Raw genomic sequence first — 24,741 nt, forward strand, 5'->3', positions numbered from 1 at the left:
AAATCTCATTTTTATCTCTTTCCTGTCTAGCTCAATGCCTGGGTTTGCCTTTTAATCTGAGTGTTTGTACCTTGTTTACAGCCTGACAGTGTTTTGCCTTCACTTTCTTGCATGCTGGAAGAAGCCAGAAATGACTGGTTATGTCTGTGTTGAGTGAACATTTTTATTCAGTTTACCTCTGTTTGTGATTCCTCTCAGGTATTTCATGGAGCCTTTGAGCACTAACGTCACTGCTCTCTGTGTGACCATTTGAGAGCAAAGGAGGTGGCCGCAGCCATGGGGGACTCTCCAGCAAATGTCATGGATGGAGGCATGGACACACAGACTGAACTGGTGGAGAGGGTGGCAGCCATAGATGTGTCTGTTATCCCAGACAGAAGTGACCAAAATGGGGAAGACAACCCTGAAGAAAATGACACAGTCTTTTCTGATAACATAAAGGACATCCAAAGAAATGGAGTCAGCAGTGACGTGGGAATCAATGAATTTCTGCCTTCCCAACAGTCAGAAGATGCTCACTTGAGGCATGCTCCCAAGAGACATCTAACCAGACCTGGTCTATCAAGTAGGAAGTTGTCCCTTCAGGAAAGATCATCAGGAGCTTATTTGGCTTCTAGCAGCACTCCAGGCTGTGGTCCTTATGCCACAGGGCCATCCCCACGCATAATCAGGAGACCAACGATAGAGTCCAATCGGGTCTCCATATCAGACTCTGAGGTAGGCATGTTCTCCCCTACAGCTGAGCTGTTGAGGTAAGGAAAGTCTGTCTCAGGTGCTAATGGGAGTCTTCAGTCTTCTGGAGTATAGATCTGAAAGCACTGTTGTTTCTGAGGGGGGGGAAAAATCCCTGGAACCAAGGATGGTGTTAGCTTGGAGTTGGAGAGCTCTGCTGGGTGTAGCCCTGGCTCTGACATTTGGCTCCTTTAGCCCTCAGCTGCCTGGGATAGTCTTGCGAAGGGACCATGACCCCTGTGTCATGGTGGCATGCAGGAAGTCTTTCAGGTTGTTCAGAGAAAGGGCTGTGGCCAAATGACTTTTCTCTTGTGTCCCTGCTGGAGGTGCCCTTTGGGAATTCACCACTCACAGCAGCTTTGCTGATGGTATTTGTGGATTTAAACTTCTGGAGATTATGTATCTGCTATTGTGTTCTGCCATAATTGAAGGCACAATTTAATTTTATAAAGAGCTTAAATGCCTGGCTCCTGTCAGGGTTTTCTTTTCTCTTTAAAGCATTTGTAACAGCAGTGGTAGGGGAAGGCTGTGACCTTGCTCTCCTTCAGAGGGGTGTCTGGGTGGCTGTGGTTGTTCTGCAGCTGCTCTCCTGATCCCAAACCTGCCCTGACATGCTGTCAGTGGTCAAGTGTCTGGATGGAAGTGGGTGATGGTTGCAATTCCCAGTGCTGGATGTGCTGCAGTGGGGAGGGCAGGGAGCAGAGGGTGTTCAGAGCACACTGCCCACTTGTCATGACCTAGATGCCTGCAGCAACACAAGGACCCAAACCACTGGAGCTGAGACTTCTGCCAGTGTGGGTCCAAGGAACCTGGAGCTAAACATGTGTGTGGCTTGGTGTTTCCCTTCTGAGAAGTGGGTGCTTTCCCTTTGCACATCTGAGAGGATGGTGGTGCACACCAAATCAGCCTTTGTCCTCTGGGGCATTGTGCAAGCCACATCAGCTGTGGGACGAGTGGTGCATCCCCTGCAGACAAGAGGACGTACAGAAGGTGCACTGCAGAGACTGCAGCTTCTTTGACAGCAGCCATATGCTTTAATAAGGGAGGCAGGGAGGGAAAGGAGCCAGTTCTTGGAAGCAGGACGTGACTTGCGTGCCAGCTCTCCCATCCTGCAGCGCTGCGGCTGTGCCAGGAGTGAGGCTTTTCTGAAATCTTTCAACATAACTGCAGTCAAGTGTGACTGGCACATTCCCATCTGCAAGCAAATTCAGAGTACTCCATCCTCTTCCACAGCATCTGCATCCTGGGGAGCAGGGGCTGCTGCCTGGGTGTGGGCAGTGCTTAGTTTGAAATGCAGATGTGGAGCCCCTGTGCCCCTGCTCCTGCAGCAGCTCTTGACACAGTGCTGCCTTTTCCATGGTCACTTGGATATCACTGAGAGAGCACTGCTGTGCTGCAGCCTGTTGGAAGCCATCATTCATATTAATGGGGAATGGCTGTGGGAAGGGAGCCTGGGTGAGCTGGGAACATTCTGGGGTGGGTGCTTGCCCTCACAGAGGTACCCTCAGGAGCTGTGCTGCTCCTTCCCACCTTATAGGGATAGCATCTGTACCCCATAAGGAACAGGACTGGGAAAATGCCTGCTTGGATACAGGGTAAACTGTGAGGCTGGGCACTGAATGGTGAGCAGTGTGTGACAGCCATGTGAGTGTGCAGCCTGCACACAGCCCAGCTCCAGTGCCCAGTGTCACCACTGCTGCCAGGTGGCTGTTGAGGGGTTGTTGTGTTGGTGACGTTGGTAGGCACTGCCAGTCCAGATCCCAGCTGTGCAGCTGAGAGACACAGCAGGGAGCTCTGACAGAACCATAGAGCACGTCTTCTGTGCTCTGTCAGGGATTCTAAAAGTCACCAGGGTCTTCATATTGAGGCTTTTAGTCCTATTGGGGATGAAATCAGCCCGTAATGGGAAATACAATCATGGTGCACTTGGCAGCACCCAGCTGCTGGGTGTCTGGTTGTCACTCTGTTATGCAGGCCCTCAGTGAGCAGCAAGGCTGGTGGGTCACTGACAAAAACCAGGTCACCAGGCCCAGCACTGCCCTGACCTGCCTGCACATGGCTCCTTGTTCTAGGCAAGCTGCACATTCATATTCCAGTCAGTGTCTCTCACCTGCTGAAAACCATTTGGGAGTTGGTTCTTTGCCCTTGCTTTGGGTGTCTGGCATCCTCAGTCAGTGCCTTTCAGGAGCAGAACACCCATTGCTCCAGCTCATGGCCACTGCCCAGGTCTGTTAGAGTCTGTGCAAAGCTGAAGTTCAGGAGCACTCAGGCTTTATCAGTACCCAGGTGCAGGCACTGTCTGTCAGGAGCAGGGATGGGTGGCACAGCTGCATGTCACAATTTCCTGTTGTGCTGATAGCCATCTCCCCTGAGTCTGCTTCCCTCTCCAGCAGGATGGCAGCTCAGTGCCTGCCTGTCAATGATGCTGTATCCTGGACTGATCTGGAGAAATAATGGAGAGATGTGCTATGCAGAGAGAGTGTGGGGATACAGCAGAGCTGAATGCTCTGCCTTCACTGATGAATTAGGGAAGAACGTTGTGTTCTCTTAGAGAGATACTGCTGAGCTTTTACATGCTGGTTTAATATTTGTTCACAGGCTGGGAGGAAAACTTCTGCTCAGGGATCAAGAGGTACAAGAGCTGAAGCTGAGGGAGGATTTATCAAGTGGCAGCAGCAGGCAGTGAATTGGGGCTGTCCTGTCACTGGGACCATTCCACAGACAGCTGCCTTCTGAGCACAGCTTTTGGATTTGCTGTTTAGGCAGGTGGTAGCTCCTGGGCTGGCAGGGCTGGGGCTTGTTGTCTTGCACAAAGACTATTCCCAGAGACACCAATTATCCAACTGCCCTTGGACAGAGTTGGCAGCTGCTGGTGTCCTGCAGCCACTGCTGACAAGTCTGGGTCTGCAGTTCTAGCTCTGTGAGGAAGTAACATGCTCTGCTCTCCCAACAGTGCTACTGTGTTCTTAATTAACCTGATCTGTCATTTCTCTATCAAAAATTGAGCTGCAGTTTTAAAAGCTCTCTGTTTACTCCCCTCCTTTCTTAGATTATGGCCTATGGCCTGGAAGGTTCTCTCAGAGCTGCCTTCCCTGGCAGGAGTGCCTGATGGGGTTTCTGCTGCCTTGCTGCCTATCAGTGCTTTGCTGTGACAAGGGAAAGGCTTTGCCTTTAGCTGTGGCACAGAAGTGATTGAGCTGAAGCTATTAAGGGTACATAAAGCAGAGCTGAGGCACAGGCCCCAGAGTTTAGGCCCACTTTGCCTCTGTTGATGTGACATTCCTGGCAAGCTGAAGCTATTAAGGGTGCATAAAGCAGAGCTGAGGCACAGGCACAGAGTTTAGGCCCACTTTGCCTCTGTTGATGTGACATTCCTGGCTCCTGCTCGGTGCTGGCAGCAAGGCAAGTCCAGAGACTGCTAAAAGCAGCTTCTGCTTTGCTGCCCAGATGATGCCCTGGTGTTTGTATGCACCAGGGAAAGACTCTCTGAAATCTTGTCCCTGTGTGCCTGACAGAGCTTGTCCCATCTATAACAGCAGGTTTTGGATCTGTGAAAGGGGAGAGATGCTGTGTGGTGGAATGAGGCATTTGAAAGTGCAGTGCTGGTGGGTTTGGTTTGTTGGGGTTTTTTTCCTGCTGTTTTAAAGCAACTTTTTAGTTAGCCAAGAAAATCTTACTTGATGAGTGGCTAGGAGAAGAATAAAATATGTCTTTTTCAGCCTTTCTCCCCAGACCTGCCAGCACATTTAATTGCTTTATACAGTCTCTTCTCCAGTCTCTTCCAGTTGAATTTCCTTTCCCTTTCACATGTTCCTTTCCTCTCCTTGAATCCCATATCCTCCTGCCCTGCTGTCTACATTCTCTCCACCCTCTGGGATCAGTAGGAGACTGTTCCAGGTGTCCCTGCAGCCATGGTAATCAGCTGCAGCTGTGTGTGCTCCAGCAGGAGAGGAGAGGATGAGTCAGGCCAGTGCCTTCTTCCTCCCTGGAGATGCTCCTGGCCTGCAGATGCAGGGAGGAGAACGAGCTGACAAAGGGAATTTTCCTATGCTGGATTGTGCATGGCTTTCTCCAGAGGCCTGGAAAATAAATCACTTCTTTGTCCTTTCTATCCTTATTTTTTCTCCTCTTTCTTGTAGCTCCCTGCTTGTTTGGCCAACTGGTTTGGAGCAGCTGGTGCCAAGAGCTGAGAGGCAGTGCCTTGGTGCTCGGCTGACCCAGGTCTCACACTCCTCCAGGGCCTGGCACCTGCCTGGTTTTCTTCACAAAGTGATTTCCTTGCTGTGCACAAAGGTGAACTCAGGTGGGGCCAGGGCAGAGGCAGGAGCTGAGCTCCTCCCCAGCATGGGCTGAGAGCTTCCCCTTGCAGCCCAAGTCCCCCAGAGGAATTTATTTCTTCTAGAGGCCTTACTGTGGTGTTCAAACCAGAGCTCTTGAAAAGATACTCAGAAAACATTTCTTCAAAGACTCCCTCACATGGCTAATTTCTTTTCCTTGGATTAATTAACCTTTATTTAAAGTTGCATTTCCAACTTGTCTGCGGTAAGGTTTGAGAGGAGGACAAAGCCCAGAGCTGCAGCTGGAGGGGGGCTGGGAGGGGCTGGGGTCTGCCTTGGTCCTACGAGTCCCAGGCTCCTGCACCAGCTCTGGGGCCTCAGGGGGTGAGCCCCAGGGCTGAGCTCTCTGCCAGCCATGGCCAGGGCAGTGCAGCAGGGCTGGGCTTTCTTTTTGCACTTCTGTTTGGCCGTTGCTTCAAAATCTGTTTATTTTCTGATCACCATGAGGTCTGGGCTTCCTGTCTATCCTTCTCTGTCCCTGAACAACTTTCTAATTTGAATTCATTGCTGCCCTTAATACCCAGTTTCTGGCTTTTATTTTCATTTTTGCCTGTTTTCAGAACTGCCTTCACTTCCCCTTCTAGGCAGGATGAGTTTAAACCAGTGTTTCATTTTTCTTCCATGCCTCTCTTTAAAGAGTATCTCTGAATTGCTGAAAATTCTTTCAGATTGGGGAATGTGGCTTTCTTTAGGGGACAAAATTCTCCATTATATATGTATTCTCCATTACATGTATGTAGGCTGTCTGTTCTCAGAAATGTCTGATTTTGGAAATCAGCTCTGATTCTCCCTTCCCATCCATGCACCTCTCCTGGGACAGCAAAGCTCAATTCTCAGGTTCTCAAGGTTTCTGTCACCCAGTGGTGCCCACAGTGGATTTCTGGAACTGGGCCTGGACTGTGCTTTATGATTTTGACCAATTTTTGTTTTCTGTGGCATTGATTTCCCTCCCTTCCTCTCTTGACTAATACCTTGGACTTGTTAACACAGAGGGCATCTTTTTTTTTTAAGGTGAAAATAATTGCACACTTGGACTGGCTCAGTCTAATTTGGTGACAGCTTTTCACGAAAGGATCTCATTAAAGTTCTGCTCTATTTGTATTTATCAGCAGTTGCAAATACATCAGCCTGATGAAATCAAGGGAATTGTACAATGTTATCTTAAAGAAACACTTGGCCAGAGATCGGTGTTTTTCTCTGATAAAGGAATAGGACAATTATCCCACTTCCTGCAGGAGAACCAAATAACAGAATAACCCTTCCAGAATGCAGCAACACGTGGCAGGAGTCACTTCAGCAGTGAATTATGGTCTTTTCAGCAAGAGGGAAAAAACATAGAAAGCACCTATAATCTGGTTTTTGCTGTGCTCAGCTCAAGTGCTGGAAGCACTGCAGAAGTCAAAGGGATGGTGCTTCCCACGAGGAATTGCCTGAGTGGAGAGCACTGGGGGTGGGGGTCAGGTGGTGACAGTAAGTGGGAGCTCTGAGGGGCTGTGCTGCACATCTGGTCATTGCCTTTCCCTTGGAATTTTCTGGGTGTTCCTTCCCAGTGTTTATCCACCCCTTTCAAAAAACTGTCCCCAAAAATGGGGGCTCTGGTGTCACAAGCTCCACCTAGCAGCAGTGAAGCACCAGGGGGGTGCTTCAGGTGATCAGTCTGGTGGGGATAAGAATGGTGATTTCTGGCCAGAGGTAGGAGGGTTGGTGGAAGGTCAGAGTCAAAGGGATTGGTGGCTTGGACACAGGGATAAGGCACAGTCCCTGCTCCTGCTTTGTGGGGAGGTTTACCTGGATGGATGGAGGGATGGAGGGATAGATGGATGGATGGATTATGGATGGATGGATGGATGGGTGGATGGATAAATGATGGATGGATGGATGGAAAATGGATGGATGGAGGGATGGATGATGGAGGGATGGATGTAGGGATGGATGATGGATGGATGGATGTACAGACTGCATCCCACACAGAGGGCTCTGCTCCTTCTGGAGGGAGGGAAAAGATGTGCCCCTATGGCTTCCTTGGCAGTCTGTGAGCAAGAAGAAGCAGCTGTTGGTGCTTTAGAGATGCCACCTTGGCTTGAAACAAGATGCTGAGTGCAGAGCCAAGAGCTGATGGCTGTGTGTGAAAGGCTGTATTGTATCTACTCCTGCAAGTGATCCCTGCTCAGGGAGGAGGCCTCCTAGCAAGACCTGGTTTGAGAGCAGGAGATGTGAGGTGACTGGAGGCTTTCTTGGAGGAATGGTCATTTTTCCTGCCTGTCCCAGCTACTCCAGTGGATGTTTCACCCTCTGCAGCACTGCAGTTTTCACAGGACCAGGCCAGGGGTACAAAGCTGAGCACAGAGAAACCAGGACAGGAGACACCATCAGAAAAGTGTTCCTGCTGAATTTGTGAAATCACCACAGCCTCACACTGGGAAGTGAATCTGCTGGCAAGTTTGCAGGGGAATTTGTCCTCCTCATGGCCATACTCTGGGTTCCTGCATGCTGCCCCCTCCGTTGGGAAGGGACATCCCTTCAGGCCCCTCATGCCTTGCATCTTGGCTTTTGCTGGGTCATGCTTTCTTCTCTCTTGGTGCTCCTAGTTCTGATGGATTGGTTTTTACCTTTGGAAAGATGTGTGCTTTGCTAGCAGCAGAGTTAATACACTCCTGTGGCCCCATTACTCACAGATGGCTGCTCTTCCTTGTCAGAGAGGTGGAAAAAACTTCTTTCCCTGGCAACAAGATCAAGATTTAAACCATTCCTTGTATTCCTGACAAGCCATGAGGAAAAAAAGTTATCAGTCCCCCATTTCTTTTGTTGTGATGATCTCTTGAGTCAGGAGCATTAGGAATGTTTTCTGGTTGGTGATGAAGAGTCAAAATTATCATCTCCCACTCCTGTGGTGGTCCTGAGAGGCAGAGGAGTGTTGCTGTTGGTGGGAATGCTGCTGGGGCAGGGACTCTCACACCCCTGTTCTTACAAATGGTCTGAAGGCATCTGGCACTGCTTTTATGTGGTGGTGCTACTTCTGTAGATGGCAGGGCTGTTTTGAGGTTTATGGGAAGGCTAATCTACCTGTCTGCATGTTTTATTTCAGCTTTGTTCCCAAAGAAGTGCAGAGGCTGGCTGTGAATTTCCAGCCTGCTTTAGTGCTTGGCAGTTTTGGGGGAGAAATGTTCAAAAATGCTGCCTTGGGAAGTGCATCCCATCTGGGGCTCAGCCCACACCATGTCTGGGGTTGGAAACTTTTCCTCACCCCTCCAAGGTGGGGGCTCTTCCCTGCCCTGCAGTGCAGCTCAGTGCTGTGTTCAGAGGGGACAAGGCAAACTCCACTGCAGCCACTGTGCCTGGTGCCAGCACTGCAGACGTGCCAGCACTAGTAAAAAGAAAGTAAGAGCTCCCAGCTCTGCCCAGAGCTCGGCTCTGCAGCAAGTGTGCAGCTCCAAGGGAAGGGTGCTTTCAGCACCAGCTCTGCAGCAAGTGTGCAGCTCCAAAGGAAGGGTGCTTTCAGCACCAGCTCTGCAGCAAGTGTGCAGCTCCAAGGGAAGGGTGCCTTCCACACCAGCTGGCTGCATGGATCTTCAATTCCACCTTGTTCTCCCCCTTTGCCACCCCTGGTCTGGAGGAGCTCAGCACCCATCTCCACATCCTCACCCCGTGGGGTTTCAGGGCTGGGTTCCTCACCAGCAGAGATCAGAGCTGCTCTGGGGTGATTATTTCAGCAAATTCCATGTCAGTGCCGTTGTCTGTGTGGCACAGCAGAGGGGCTGGGCTCTGTGTGCTCTCCTGGAGGAGCAGCCCAGGATGCAGGTGAGGGTTCCTCTGGTGCAGGCACTGCCAGGGTGTCTCTGTGTCTGCCAGGCTGATGCTGGGAGGGCACAGGCTCATGCTGTGACCCTGGGGTGGGTGCTGGGGCTGCCAGGCTGTGAAAGCCCAGGGAAGCTGGGACAGGGATTTTCCTGCCTGGCACTGAGCACGGCCCAGTAGAGAGAGTTAAAGTAAACAGGTCGGGGCTGCTGGCTGAACCTGGGGCAGTGTTGGGAAACTGGGGTGGTTTTACACCAGCACAATCAGAATCAGGAGTCAGCCCATAATTGTTTTGTCTTGGGTTGTCAAAAAAAAAAAAAAAAGTAAAAAGAAAGTAAAAAAAGCAGTGCTTATAGTGTAACATATACCAGTGTAAGTGAGATTAAGTCTTTAATTATTTAGCACTCTGCTACTACTTGAACCTGATTCAAACTCAGTCATTTCCTTTACCAATACTCTAATTATGTTCTCCTTTTGATCTGCAGGACTGTGTGCAATTAAACCAGTACAAGCTGCAGAGTGAAATAGGCAAGGTGAGTACTGGGGCTGATCTTGGTCACACCAGCCTGTGTCACACATCTGACAGGGCTGGAAAGGCTGTGCCAGCCCAAGGGACATCAGTGGCCAAGGCTCCTTGCAAGTTGTGTTTGATTTGGGGGCTTTTTTGATTATTTTTGAGAGGATTTTTCCATATTAGTTTGAGCAAGTTTTGTTCAAGGTCACAGTGGAGTTACTTCCTTTGAAATCCAGATTTATTTTTCCTCCCTCAGAAGGTGGTTAAGCTGGCTCCCTTTCAGGGGTGTTTGCTTGCCAAATGTAACACTAAGAACCTTTGATGCATTAATACAGCACAACAAGGGAAAAAAACTCAAAAAAGATGATCAGGGCAGGTGTTTGGTCCCCATCAGGACTAGTTAAAGTTTTTACGTCACATGAAATGTTTGTTTAATTCTAGTGCATGTTTAAAAGCTGCAGAATGATTCAAAAGAGATTCCTATAAAGTTATTTAGAGGTCTGGGCTGGTGAGCAGCTCAGACACCTGCCCCTCTGGCCATGTGCCACCACTGCAGATGGCTCCACAGGCAGTGGGGCTGTCTGGGAGCTGTGTCTGCCTCTGCAGCTGGAGCACTGCAGCCACAGGAGGCTGCAGACACCTTCACCACAAGTTTAATTAGCCCAAATGCCTCCAAAATGAGAGGCCCCGGGCTGTGGGATGGCACCCCCACCATCTGTGCCATGGGCTGTGCATTTGGCTGCTGGCAGGGGGGAGGAAGGCTGCAGGTACCACTGCACAGCAGGTGCCCTCCCAAACTCACACACAGCTTCAGACCCACTTAGGACTTCTGTATGATTTAAGGAGAGTGTGAAACCTTCTCTCAGGTGGATTTGTCCCTGCCTCCCTCCTTCCCTGTGGGTCACAGCAAGCAGGTGGGCACTGTGAGGTTGGTAGAGGGTCTGCTGTGCTTTTGGATCAGCCAGATGGCTTGTGAGTCTCCTCTGAGACCAGAACCTTATTTCAATCTCACTGAAGTCAAGAGAAATATTTTGAAGGCTCTGGTGTTCATCCCACTCATTTATTCAATAGGCATATGTCAGGGATAATACCTGATCATGTCTTTCTTGCATAAAATGAGTGTTTATTGGGACTTTGATAAAACAGCAGTTTGGATGGAGCTTGGCTTCAGGCTGTCCCTGGAGCTGTGGGTCCAGCAGCAGTCCAGGTCTGCCCCTGCCTGGGCAGCATTTGGTTGGTGGAACAGGAAAGCTGTTCATGCACAATTTCCAAATTTGCACCCAGAAAGTTTTTCTCTCTGCTGCCCACCCCTGTGTGAGTTCAGACAGACGTGGTGGCTGTGGCTCAGGGCAGGGGTGGTGGGCCAGCACTCAACTCCTCCAAACACGGATAATCCTCCAGTGGCTCCAGCAGAGCTGCCAAAACATTCAGCCCTGCTGTAGGGTCACACCACCTGCGGACTGCTCAGGGGTCAGCATGGCCTGGGGCCTTGGGAGTTGTTTTTTTCCCATCTGTGATCCACCAGCCTCGAGCAGCAAGAGGATGAGGTGGAGCTGCTGGACTGACCGTGCAATTCCCGTTTGTTTTCAGGGCTCCTACGGCGTGGTGAAGCTGGCCTACAACGAGAACGATGACAAGTACTACGTGAGTGTGCCTCTGCTCTGCTCCTCCCTGCTGCTGCTGCCCCCCTGGCAGCTGGCTGCTCTCTACCTGGCTGCTTTCAGCAGGTGCCCCTGTGATTTGGGTGGCTGGCAGGAGCTGAGCTCCCGCTGGGCACGGAGCGCGGGAGGGAGCGGCTGGGTGCCTTATGTAACAGGCAGGCTGCAGAACATGCTGCTGAGCTGCCTTGGCATTTTCTAGCTGTGAAGCAGGTCACCTGAAATTAGAGGCGTGTGGGTGGTGGTATTCAGCACCTGCTGTGCATTGGAAGCCTGGCCTGGAAGGAGCAGGAGTGTTTTGTAAGGAAATGGGGGCGTTTCTCAGAAAAAGGCTGAGCAGTGTTGGTGTGGCTGGGCAGTGCCAGGCTCCCTGCATCTCACCCCCCTGGGGGACACTGAACCAGGCCCACTGCCAGGGCACGAGGTGTAGGGTGCAAGACTGAAGGCAAATCCTGGGGTTTAACAAAGCCTGAGTTGGAGAGTTTCATATTCCAAAAGGCTGCTTATGCTGGAGGCTCCTGCTCTGGGCTTCCCCTTTCAGATGGAGCTGAATCCCAACCATCCCAGCTGGAATTCCTGTGAAATCTGCCTGCAGATGTACTCATGTTCCTGGGCCTGTGCCTTGTGCCCACAGCTTTTTGCCCTGTGGCTTGTTTTGTTCAGGCTGAGAGTGGGAGCTGGAGGGAAGGAAAACTTCCTTGCTATGTGTGGCTGTGCCTGGATGCTTCTGGAAAGACCTTCCAGCAGTTTCTGATGGATCCCAGGGCAGGAATCTGCTGAGCTGTGTGCTTGCAGTGCTGTTGAACCTCAACCCAACACAGCCCTGCTGCTCCACAGTGCATTTGGTGAGAGTGTGCCGCTGCTGCTCCTGCATGTGGATGAGATTGGGTCCCTCAGAGCAGCCAGGCAGGCTGGTGTGCTGCCCTGGGACAAAGGGGAATAAGGATGTGCTGTGGAACATAAAGCATGCTCATTCCCCACTGCTCCCCAGATAGTTTTTCCTCCCTGACTCTTTATTACAAGTGACACACCAGGCTGAAGTGGTCAGGTGGGAATTGTGTGCCTGTGGGTATTCCTTAGCCTTTCTGGCCTTGCAGCAGGCATGGAACTGCAGCAGGAATGTCTTGAAATGAAGGATGGAAGAGATGAGACAAAAATCTGGACAAGGTGCCCTGGAGCTGGCCAAGGAAAGGAGCCACAATTCTTTCCATCTCCCATCCTTTCCAAGCTGATTCACAGCTGCACCAGAGCTTTTTCCAGAGGCTCCTTTTCTCTGCTGCCCTCCAAATCCTCCCTGCCATGCCCTGCAGCAGGATGGTTTGTTCTGCAGAGGGTGGTGGTGCCAGCTCTGGCTTCCCTGATCCATCTGTCCCACCAGCACAGGCATGCCAGCACCAGCAGCACCGAGTGGGAATGCATCACATACATAAATCATGGTTATTTCCAGCTGCAAATACTTTTCCTTTGAAAATTGTAATCCTTACATTTTGGCACTGCCTTTTTGTTCAGGAAATGCCATTGAGGTGCTCAGTGGTGAGCATGGCATGTTACAGCTCAGCAGGGGAGAGCTGGGTTTAGGACAGCACTGCCTGCTGCATTCCTGTCCCTGCTTTGGATGCAGATTAACCCCATGGATGTAGATTTAGCTGGTCAAATCAAAACCAAAAGTGAAAGCCTGTGTGCCGGTTAGCCTGGTGTGTGTTAGTTAATCCCCTCTTAATCTTGGTTTCTAATCTAAGCAAACACTTTAAAGGTGCTGCAGCCCGGGAGGGGCACCGTGCCTGGGGCTGTGTGAGCCTCACCTGAGGGCAGGCAGGGCACAAAGACCCCTCAGTGCCAGCCCTGCAGGGATGTGCTCTTTGCTTCACCTCATCCTCCTTCTGGGGCTGAGCTGCATCCTGGGCTCGGAAGGTGATGCTGGGGGGAGAGGGATGGGCCTCTCCGAACTCTGTGTCCCCTCTTGGCAGGGCAGGGGGAGAGGTGTGTGGAGGGATGGGCCTCTCCGAACTCTGTGTCCCCTCTTGGCAGGGCAGGGGGAGCTGTCCCCTTGCCCAGTGCAGCCACATGCCTGGCACCTCATCCTCCCAGCCCCCTGTGCCTGTGTTTTCTGGAGGGCAAGCCGTGGTGGAGACACCTCTGCTTTTCCAGGACATTAAGCCAGCTCAGGAGCTGGCAGACTTTTCAAAGCTTCAGAGAAGCAGCTGATTGCATAACTAGCTAATGGTTGCTGAGCTCTCCACCTGCCTGGTGTGCCTGACCCTGGAGCTCTCCCAGAGCTGAGGCAGCTTCCATCCTGCCCTGCCTGTCCTTCCCATCCCTGTCCCTCAGCAGTGCACCCCGGGGGCACCTAAAGACTCCTACCAGCAGTTAAGAGAAGCTATTAAGATTGTAATAGTTGGGAATGGCCTTTTCTGTGTGTTTGTTTTCCCCCAGATTTAGCTCTGGAGAGTGTTTTTGGCTCAGTGGTGAAAAGCAGAAAGAAGCAATGGGAGGAAATCAGCCCTTGGTTGGCCTGCAGTGAGTAAGGCCAGGTTGGATGGGCTTCTGGTCTAGTGGAAGGTCTCCTTGCCCATGGCAGGGAGATGGAACTGGAGATCTGTAAGGTCCCTTCCAACCCAAATCATTCTATGATATTCTGCTTCTGTAACTGAATTTCATTCGCAGTGGTTCAGCATGAGGCCAGGGTGTTGCTGCCTTCTTTATTGTCTTTAAGCTAGTGTGCTGCAATAACAAGGACCAAAATTGTTAAAAAATAAGAAAAAAAATTATTTAGGAGTATAATTCAGAGTGTGGCTCCTGATGCTTGCTGAGGTGTGGGATCCTTTGCTAGCTCCCTTCAAAAAGGCAGAGTTTATAGGGAGCAAGGACTGAATAGAGCTCCTGTCAAAGCCAAAGGAAAGATTTCTGCTGCTTTAATGAGTTTTGGATCTGGCCTAGAATTAGGAAAAAACTCTCAAGAAAAAAATTCAACCACCACATTTGGGAAAAAATGTAGATGGGTTGTGTTTATTTTGTGGGTTTTTTACCTTCCATTAAAGATGAGGGAGTGCTTCTAAGAGCTTTGCCCTTGGTTGCTGTGAGCACCACAGTGCCTGGGAGGGCTGTGAAGTGTCCTGGCTCACATGGCTGGATGCAGGGAATGTGTTAGGCCATGGAAACTGGAATTTCTGCACCAGGTATGTGAGCCAGTGCTCCCTCCAGGGAGGAGACCCCACTGGAAAGCAGAGCTGGCTGCCAGAGCAGAGGACCCTGCTGCTCCTGGGGCACATTTAGCTGTCACAGCTGTGGGGCTCTGCCAAGGAACCCTTTACACTGGAAAGGTTTCAGTGTCTCAGTTTGAAGGAGATGCTTTGATGATGACTAAGGGAAAAATCAAAGGCCAAGTTCTGTGAAAAAGCAGCAAATAAAAAGCAAAGGCAAATGTGTCCAAGCAGAGATCTAGATTGGAATCATTGTGCTGATGGAATTTGATTCTTTGATGCCTCAGGTCATGTCTTCCTCCTATTTTCAATCTCTAAATCAGCTTGCAAAGAAAAGTGGCTATGATGGGCATTTGTTATGCTACTGCTGGAATAAGGCAACAGCATTTAGATTGTCAGTGGATTTTTCTTTTTTTCATCCTTCTTTTTTAATCTTGTTTCCTAAGAAACAAGATTTGTGTGATTGTGCTCTCTGCCTCTGTTTGTACCTAACAATCTTTGCACGGAGGGCTGTTTCCTACCAAGTCTCAGTGATGGGGAGAAATTCCTTCCAAGTTCATGAAAGGAGTGGCTGAACAAAGGACTGCTGCTGAGAAGGTGGCCAGCAGCAAGCCTTGAACTTTCCAGCCCCGGAGAACCCGCTTTGGATGCCATCCAGGAGGAAAGGGAAGGCACAGCTCCTGCATTTCCCATCCCCTGGCTCACATAACAGCTGCTGAACCACTGCCAGCTGCACTCCAGAGCAGTGGGGAGCAGGGAAGGGATCTCTGGCTTCATCTAACACCTGGTGCTGTTCAGCTGAGGGCTGTGAGGGGCTGGGTCACCCGGGGTGACAGCAGGATCCTCGGGAGGCAGCTGGGGACAGGCGAGCTCCAGGACAGCATCCCTGCTGTGGTGGCACAGTGTGGATGGGGCACAGCCTGATGATGGAATTCTGCTGGGAGGACAAAAGGTGACAAACACAGGAGCAGGATTTTAAGGCCATGGCAGCTGAGCCTGTCTGGTTTAGGATTTTCTTTCAGTTCATAACACTCCTCTCTGCCAGCAGAGCTTCCCTCTCAGCTGCTTTGTCTGAGGGATGTTGTTGTTAGGCAGGACAGGTGAAGAAGGACTGGAAACACTCTCTGGTCTGTTCAGCATTCCCACAGAGTGCCCTCCTGCACTAGAAGAGGATTTAGGTGGTTGGTAGGGACCTTTGAGCAGCATCCCACTCCCCTGGGAGCTGTAGGATGGGATTGTGCACAGGCTTCTGCCCTTGCAGCACAAGTCTCTCCCTTAGCAAATAAAATGACATTCTGAGCACTGTGAGAGCATCACCAAGGACAGGTGATAAGTTCACTTGGCTCAGTCATTTTGTCACCCTTCCCTCCCAAAACCAATGGCCTCTTTGCCCTTGTCATTACCCACAGCTTGTGGTCCTGCTGCTGTGAAAGCTGCTGTGTCACAGGCATTCCTCCTCTCCATAAGCCTGGGATCTCCTTTCCCTTAGGCAGCTTCCCTGTGGCTTCCAGCTGTAGGGTTGATAGGAAGAGAGCAGTAAACTGAGATAATAAACATACATCAGAGAAAAGCACACAGTTCCTGCTGTTTGTCAAAGGGAGATGTCAAGACCCGTGTCCACGCGGGAGCAGTCGGGAGGAGGATGTATGGAGGAAATCTCCAGGCTCCCTCTTTTCCTGAGAATACTGAAGCGACACTTGCCTGTGCAAAGGGAAAATCCCTCGGCTTGGCTCTGAGCTGGTTCTTTATCAGAAAGGCATTATCTGGGTAATTAGCTCTGCCTGTGAGTACAAATGTCTTGGGCTCTGTCGTGCTCGGAGCCCGGAAGGAGAGGTTTGCTGAAGCATCCCTGAGATGCTCCCAGTACAGCAGCCACTTCAGGAGGAAGCCTGGTCCTGCCAGCTCACTGTAATTAAAGTGAAGCTTCACAGCCACGTGCCCTACTCTCTGCTCTTGTGATAATTAAGTGGCTCTGGCTTGTTGCATGATGAACTTTGCTGTTTGTCCCTGTTTGAGTTTGTCAGTGCAGTGGGACAGGTCCTCTCCTCTGACCCAGCCCTGCCTGTGCAGTAGCAGATACTGCTGCTCCAAAACTGGTATAAGCATCTCCTGGTAGTTCTTTCCAGCAGTAGTGGTGCTCTGCAGTCAACTCTCCTATGATGCAGTGACCCCCTACTGCCCCTCAAGTGTCCTTCAAGGAGTTTGGGTGACAGCAGTAGCTTCTGTTCCTTCCATTTCTGTCCCCAAAAGCAAGCCTTGTCTTAGCTATTGCTCCTCTCTGTGCCTTCCTGCTCCCTCCAGCTTCCCCTAGGAATGATTATCCTGATGTGGGCATGGCTGGTGGTGATGGTTCAGTTCCTTAGGCTGAGGCCCCCAAGCTTCCAAACTCAGGAGCTTTCAGCAGCAAATGCATCTTCTATTTTGTCTATTTTTTCTGAAGCTCCTTGCCAGAAGGCAGCAAGGACTCAAGATGGGATTGGAGCAAGAGGAGAGTTCTCCTCCTGGGTTGGCAGTGCTTGAAAGAGAAATGGATGTACCAATTCCTTTGATTTTTCTCATAAATTTTCATTATGGAGAGATAAAATGGGAAGCGTAGGAAGTCCTCCAGGCTTGGTCCTGGCCGTATTTGGAGGTGGTTGTGCACATCTTGGATCCTCTTCCAACAGACCATGAGTCATTTGGCTGCCTGTATTGGACACAGAGCTGTGCTAAGTCAAAGATAAGCACTTCTGAGTCTGTCTCTCAACACCATCATTTCTAACAGTTGGTTTGAGCTGTCAGGCAGCATTGAAACACTGCACAGTGTCTCTTCTCAATTACACGGGTGCAAATCCAGAGGATTTCACTGGATCAGTACCAAAAATAACAATCCTTTCAGCAAGCCATGAACCTGGGAGCACTGATGGGAGGTGGGGATGTTTGGACATGTGGTGCCATCACTGCCAGCAACAACAGCTTGGGAAGGAGCTCACTGGAATGGGTTTGGTGACCTGTTCTGGTATGTGTGTTAAAAACAGGTAGTGGGCAGAGACCCTGCCTCTGTAGTACTGATGCAAAATTCCTGGGAGTTTGACTGTGTCCTGCAGGATTCCTTGGTTAGTTAGATGGTGTAGGGGTCACTCCAGTGTGAATTACATACTGGATGCTATATTAATAGGAGTAACCCCTTAGGCTAGGGGAGGGAGGGAGTGACCATCCCAGCTCCTGGAAGCACAGACTGTTTTCCCAAGGAAATTGTACCATGAGCTGGTTTCTCATTAAATATTCATCTGCTGGGCCACTTGGGGCATTTGAGTGGCCCTCCAAAAGATTATTAATGCACAGAGCAGATGGAGGCTCAAAGACTGGTTATTAAATTCAGATTGCCTTTTGCCACTATGCTAATGCCAGCTGGATGTCAGGAGGAATTGCCCTGACCCCTTCCCAGGCCTCAGCTGCCTGGGTTCAGTTTCCTTCTCATACCCCCTGACAAGACCAAACATAAGATGAAGCAGCCTTGAAGTGGTTCTGAGCTGGAGCTTGGTTTTAACATCATCCAAAACAGTGGGACAGCCAGAGGAAGCCACCTCCTCCCCCAAGCTTCTGCCCCAAATGCAGAAATTGGGCTCCTATTTCTTTGTCCATTTGAAAATAAATCAAAATTTTTCATGAGGAAAAATGAATGGAAGGAATGGTTAGCAGTGCTTTCAGGAAAGCCTGGGCCAGTGTCTGTCTAGTGTGGCCAGCACTGAGCAGGACCCTTCTCTAGGCTGAGGGGCAGCCCTGAGCCAGTCCCTGATGCCCAGCATACTCCAGGCCACAGCAATCAGCTCTTTGGCTCTTGTTCAGGTTTAACACTGCTTTTTTTCCTTCCTCCAGGCTATGAAAGTCCTCTCCAAAAAGAAGCTCTTGAAGCAGTATGGATTTCCACGTGGGTATCTCGCATTTAGAGGTCTGCCTGTTGTCCTCAGCCAAATAAATCTCTCTGTAGAAACATTGTCTGCAAGGACATTGTCTGTGACAGCTGCCCAGTCAAAATGGAGCTGGTTAAATTGGGGTGGTGACGGGGCAGATACAGCCACAGGGAAATCAAACACACTCAGTAATGAGATGCCTGGCTCTGATTTTTGTGAGTCTCTTTGAAGTGATGACTCTTCCATGTTCACCACTTGTGAAGCCTAATTAAGCACTGGAAGTTAGGCAGGGTGTTCCCCTCCTTTGCTTACCCTGGGTGCAGGTGGTCTCAGTGGGACTTGGAGAGCTCAGCTCCAGGTGGGAGACTGCAAAGCTTTGGGATGAGAACAAGGTGATGAGATCTTCCAGAAGAGCTGGAGGGGTGTGCACAGGGGCCATGCTGCTCATCCTGTGTGCAGGTGCTGCTGCCAAATGAGGAATTCCTCACTGTACTGTCCCACTTGCAGGTCGGCCTCCTCCCAGAGGGTCAAAAGCATCCTCTGGAGAGCAGCCCAAGCCCATGGCACCCCTGGACAGAGTCTATCAGGAAATAGCCATCCTAAAGAAGCTGGACCACATCAATATCGTTAAGCTGATAGAGGTGAGCTGCTTCTCCACCCTAAGTTATGCTGAAACAAATCTGGTTTGTATTGCAACAAGAGGATTTTTTTCTTCAACTGTTCCTACTTCAGCCAGAATTGGTTTAATATAGATGTTCTGAAATTGAGGCTGGTGATTCCAAGCAAAGTCTTACTGACTGTGTAGGACAAACTGCACTCTCACCCTGAGCTCTGGGCTGGTGCCCAGGAGAAGGCAGCTCACTGTGCTGGTAGAAATAGCAGTGAGCTTTGATCACTGAAACTTGTGTGCAGACAAGCCTGGGAAGGTGCACAAGTGCAAGGCTCCAGTGCCATTTTCATTATTGACTGAGGTCAGTTTAGGACAAGCAGTGCCTTTATTGGTAGGCTGTTTCTCCAAATACAGGCAGAAGCCCAGATTGTTCTGCAGACAGGAAAATCTGTCCTCCAAAACCCCTCCAAATTCTCTGCAGGACTCTCTAAATATTAACCTAAATTGTTCTAAGTGTTCTGCAGCTCAGCACAGTGTACTGTGAGTGTTACTTGCTTTAAAATCTTTTTTCCTGCTGTTTTTAATTTTTTTTTCCTCTTTCCCCTTATTTCTCTCTGATCTCTCAGGTCCTTGATGATCCTGCAGAGGACAACTTGTACATGGGTATGTGAGTCTCATAAGCTAACAGAACCATCTGGGCTTGGGCCTGGTGATGCAAGTGACACGTGCCAGGACTCGGGGTCAATACGGGAGGAAACTTGTGCCAACTTCTGCAGACTTTTTTTTGTTCTGCCAAGTTAAAACGCCTGTAAATGCAGCTGGGATGGAAAGGCCCCGTGCAGTAGGGTAAGGCAACCTTGTGTCAGTAGAGCTGTGCACATCTCTCTGCCGTGGGGACACTGAAAAGACCCGGCAGCTGCTCTGTCCCAGCTGATTCCAGCCCCAGAGCCCGGAGGGAAGAGAAGGGTGCAGGATGGTTTCCTTGCCCTCCTGCTGTGAAACTCCTGCAGGCTGTGGATAGAGGTAGTGACTCCAGAGTCACTCTAGGCTTGTCTGGGAGTGTTCCCTGTGCCCCCTGCAGAGGCTCTGACCACCCTGGTGAGCCTCAGGACCTCCTAAGGGAGCAGCACTCCCTCCTTTGGTGGGGAAGCCATGCCTGACTGGGTGTTTATGCAGAGGGTGAGGTAATTCCACCCATTTTGTCTTCCTCTTCTCCAAACTCTGAAAGTGCCAGCCATCCCTAACCCCCATTTGGGTACAACATTGAGGGGCAGGCCTGGGAGGCCCAAGGTGCCCTCTGAGATAGGCTGGAGGAGGGGATGACTGACCCTCTTACATCTCTGCTTCCCCAAACTGTTTCCTGATGAAGCAGGTTCAAAGACTGCTCCTCATGAAATAATTATGGAACACTTCTGAAGCTGCCTGGAGGAGGACTCTGCCCAGCAAATGAAGCAATTTGCCTTTGAAAGGCCACTTTTCCCTTTGGGCTGAAGCCCCGGTGGCATCTGGCAGCATCTCAAAGTGACAGCACTCGTGGTGGAGAGGGTGATTGAGGCTGTTGTTTGAAGGACTGAACTCCTGGGAATGGAGGAAAGGGGAGAGATGAGGTAGAAAGCTGCAGAGGGGAAAAATATTCCCAAACCTCAACCAAGCTCTATCTGTGGAGTGAGAGAGCCATCCCAGAAACAGCAGCAACAGCAGCAGGACAGCTCTCCTGTCCTATGGGAGGTTGTGCTGGTCCCTGAGTGATGAGCAGTGGCCGTGTCCCTGTTGTCCATGTTCCATCACCCCTCTCCTCTGCCCAGGATCCCCTCAAGTTCAGGCACATCAAGCTCCTGCCTCTGCAGTTCCCTTGGCAGGAGGAGTAGCACTGCTCAGGGCTGAACCTCCTGCAAGTGGGTTTGCTCCCTCCTGCTGCTGCCCCAGCTGATGATACCTGCACCTTTCTCCTTCCAAAAATGCCCCCCACTGCAGAGCAGATCTAGAGGAAGAGGTGTTTGCTCCTTGCCTGTGGCTGCTGGGATCAGGCACTGCTGTGAGCCCTTGGCTGTGTCACTGGGATGGGATGTCAGCAGGCACTGAGCCACCTGCAAAGGTTCAGAGGTTGCATTATTAAATGCTTCCACAAGCTGCAGCTTCTGGAGGGCAAGATGAGCCAATTCAGGCTGTCCTGTTGTGTTTGTACTCAGTTCTTTGGGGAGGGGATCTGCTCAGATTTTTTGGGAGGTGCAAGAAATCCCCATGTAATTCATGGGGAAAGAGCTCTCCTACTCTAGGTAAAAGCAGATCCCTCTCCTGTTTGCAGAGCAGGATCAGCAAAACACTTTTCCCCAACCTCCTAATCAGACACACAAACTCATGTGCTCTGCAAACCTCAACTCACAGCAGCAAATCCTCCTCAGTGGCTCCGGCCAGGGAGTGTTTGGCTCTGACAAAGCTGTAGCTGTGCTGCTGATTGACACAGCAGAAATGGAGCAGCATGTTCTTACAGCATCTCCTTTGCTATCAGCAATTTAGTGGAAATACCACACCAAACACCCTCCCTTGGAGATACAACAGGCCTCAAATCAAACAGGGCTGACACCCAGAGCAGCAGCACCGTGGGTGATAAATTAGCACCCACTGTGTCCCTGTACAGGGCTGCCAGGAGGGGGGATATTTGTCTGTGCTGAAGAGATGAATATTTTCATTTTGCATCCCCTGGTGTCCTTGTCTTGGGTGAGGGAAGAGAAATGAGTGGAGATAAATTGATTTGCAGGTATGGGAATGGATGTGTTTTTGTAGGTGATGAATAACAAATAAGCCCAGGCTGCTCTTCTCATTCATTCATGGTTTATTTCCTTTTCTTGCAGTGTTTGACCTCATGAGGAAAGGGTAAGTAGCCCTCCTGGAACCCCTTCTGTTGAAAATTTTGGTGTTCATCATCAGGTTCCCATGTGAAGAGGAGGTTTGATATGTCCAGTGGGGCACACCCTGTCTGCAGGGCAGGAAGACCCCAGCTTTGCACTGCTACAGCCTGGAATGATGTGGTGAATAGAAATGGGCTGGGAGGACATGTCCTGGTGCCAGACTCTGATCTGGAAAACAAATTCTATGACAATTCCTCATCAGGTGCCTGGAAGAGAAGGTTTGCATAGGAACATTCTGCTGGGTTCCAGCCACACTGTGGCTCCTCTGACACAAGGGCTGTGTGGCACCAAGATTTACTTCCACCTGCTGCCTTACTTTGCTCTCAGCACTAACCTCTGATGGGAGGCTGTGCTGTTGGCAGATCTATTTTGCATAGTGAAAGAAGGGATAAGGTGGTAAGAGGTTCTTCTCTGCTCTTTGCTACGCCCGCACTGACTCTGCAGCTCTGCAGTGAGGTCATGATTTCTGTGCCCAGGATGGAGGAGATTCCCAGAGGGGTTATTTTCTCTCTGGTCCATGAACAAGCTGCCAGCTCCAGTGGGTTGCTGGCAAGAGGCTTCCCAGTCTCCCTGGTGATCAGGCTGGTGCCTGACCTGTGGGAGAGGGAGCTCCTGTAAACAGCTGAGGCTGGGGAACCTGTGGTTCATCCAAGTGCAGCTTGGCTGCCTCTGGCAGGAGGCAATTAGACTCCATTAGTGGCTCTGCCAGCCCTGCTCTCACATTTCTCCCTGGTTTCAGCAACAGAAAAATGTGCATAAAAGAGGGAGGGAAGGTCATCAATCAAATGGGCAGCCAGGGAGAGAGGGAAATGCTGCAGGAAGGATTTGCTGCTGGGTGCTGAGGGGAACAGCCACAGAGCCTGGTTTTGGCAATGGGCAGTTCTCTGGCAGCGTTTGGCTTGCCAGGATGGTGTCCCAGGAGCACTGAGTCAAATCCAGCTCCAGTCAGTGGATGTATGTGCACATGCAAAGCCAAGGTGCTGAGCACAGGCAGGTCCTTAGCTCCAGCCATTCATCCACAGGGGAACAGCAGATTCTGACTGGCTCTTAGAGCCTCTTTGCCCTCAGCTTTCAGCAGGCACAGGCAGAAGAGGGGCTTGTAGAGGAGACTGTGCTGCCCTCAGCAGTGGCAGCATTCAAAGGAAAGGAGAGGAGAAGCTGACCAGGTAACCTTGGCTGTTCAGGGCTGAATGGCTGAGCTCTGGTAGTGGCTGAACCCTGAGCAGCTAAACAGGCTTTTAAAGCAGTTTAGCACAATGCACAGAAAATATTCCCATTTAACCTTTGAGCCACTGGTTCCTGTGTAGATTCTGCCTCAATGGAGACCAGCTGCACAGTGATGTTGTGTCAGGACTGAGCCCCAGCAGGCAGGACATGCAGTGCACAGCAACAGGCACTGTCCCCACTGCTGACTGGGATCTCATGGCAATGCTGGTGCTCACAGCCATGGGCAGCTTCAGCAGGAAGCCAAAGGCCAGGTCCAGCTTTGTACTTCTCCCACTGGGATGTCAGTGAGTAGTGTTTGTCTTATTTTGTGCAGACACCAGCAGTTAATCCTGATGATGATGAGGGCTCTGTGGCTCATGCTGGCTCAGGGCTGTGCAAAGCCACCCATCACTGGCCAAGCTCAGTAACCAAAGCATCACCACCTCCAGAAGGAGCAGGCACACCTCCATCCTGTGTCACAGCACCTTTTGGGAGCCTGGCCCTCAGTGCTGGGACGTGGTGATGGATTACAAACTCCTCCAGCAAGGGGTGTTAGTGGCCTTGTGCAGAGCACTGAGTGGCTGTCCCTGTCCCCAACAGGCCTGTCATGGAGGTGCCCAGTGAGCAGCCCTTCAGCGAGGAGCAGGCTCGGCTCTACTTCCGAGACATCGTCCTGGGCATCGAGTACTGTGAGTACCCCGGCCCTGGCAGTGCCTGCAGGGGCTCTGCCTCAGCCCCTGGGGGGAAATGGATTTATAGAAAATTCCCAAAGCCCGACAGAAGGCCCCCACAGTGTGCATCTGTATGCAAACCTTGAGATAAGAAATGCTGACTTAGAGATGCCATGGAATGGGACAGACAGTGCTGAGACAGAAATGGAGCTAGAAACAAGTTTCAAAGGGTGGCCTTGCAAAAAAGACCGGATACTTTAGAGAAATAGAACTATGAAAGATGCATTGTAGTAGGACCCATAGGGCTAATTTTACATCTACAGCATGGTGTGGCTAAAGCTGATAGACCAAGAAGCACTTACAGTGTATTTTAATTAAGAAATAGTTAGCTTCTGATTGTAATAGCGTTAATTATAACATCTGTATTGTCTCACACTTCACATGAGACTGAAAATGGAATAAAAGTTTCTAAAATGCTTCTCAGTTGCCCCATCTCTGGGCCAGAAAAGGGTATTGTCCAACACCCCTGCTCAGCTGGGGAGGGGAGTCCTGGCCCTGGGGGGCTGTTGGATGAGAAGACCAGGTACTTTAGAGAAATAGAACTATGAAAGATGCATTGTAGTAGGACCCATAGGGGTAATTTTACATCTACAGCATGGTGTGGCTAAAGCTGATAGACCAAGAAGCACTTACAGTGTTTTTTAATTAAGAAATAGCTTCTGATTGTAATAGCGTTAATTATAACATCTGTATTGTCTCACCCTTCACATGAGACTGAAAATGGAATAAAAGTTTCTAAAATGCTTCTCAGTTGCCCCATCTCTGGGCCAGAAAAGGGTATTGTCCAACACCCCTGCTCAGCTGGGGAGGGGAGTCCTGGCCCTGGGGGGCTGTTGGATGAGCCAGAGTGGTCCCCTCGCATTGCCTGTGATGGGGTTGCTGTTGGAGCTGGCCCCACTCAGCTTGGCTTTACCCAGGAAGTGTCACAGAACAGAACCCTTAGAAAGGACATAGAGCAAATAGTGCCTCTCTTTTTTCATCCATTTATTTCTTTTTGGAGACTGTCTTTGAAGGCAGAGCCAGAAAATGGGCGTTTGCAGTGTCATGGGTTCAGCCAGTCAGGTTCAGCTGGTACAAATCCCTGTCTCTGGCTTAGCAGGACAAGCACTGGCCATGGCAGAGCTGGTGAGCAGCACGGGGAGGATGTCTGTCCTTG

At 50.5% G+C, this 24,741-nt stretch overlaps 1 protein-coding gene across 1 annotated transcript in view; it reads left to right on the forward strand.

Annotated features, from left to right (window-relative positions):
- The first annotated feature begins 201 nt into the window (after positions 1-201).
- Positions 202-24,741, forward strand: part of CAMKK1 (calcium/calmodulin dependent protein kinase kinase 1) — a 52,152-nt gene continuing 27,612 nt past the window's right edge. The window contains exons 1-8 of the mRNA XM_041463602.1: positions 202-717; positions 9,350-9,397; positions 10,969-11,022; positions 18,095-18,146; positions 18,637-18,770; positions 19,366-19,402; positions 21,592-21,613; positions 23,455-23,543. Coding sequence (XP_041319536.1) covers positions 277-717; positions 9,350-9,397; positions 10,969-11,022; positions 18,095-18,146; positions 18,637-18,770; positions 19,366-19,402; positions 21,592-21,613; positions 23,455-23,543 — 877 coding nt within the window. The 5' untranslated portion in view covers positions 202-276. The remainder of the gene's footprint in view (positions 718-9,349; positions 9,398-10,968; positions 11,023-18,094; positions 18,147-18,636; positions 18,771-19,365; positions 19,403-21,591; positions 21,614-23,454; positions 23,544-24,741) is intronic.

The sequence above is a fragment of the Pyrgilauda ruficollis genome, unplaced genomic scaffold (genome assembly GCF_017590135.1).
Source record: "Pyrgilauda ruficollis isolate IOZ18807 unplaced genomic scaffold, ASM1759013v1 scaffold168, whole genome shotgun sequence".
NCBI classification, from domain to species: domain Eukaryota; kingdom Metazoa; phylum Chordata; class Aves; order Passeriformes; family Passeridae; genus Pyrgilauda; species Pyrgilauda ruficollis.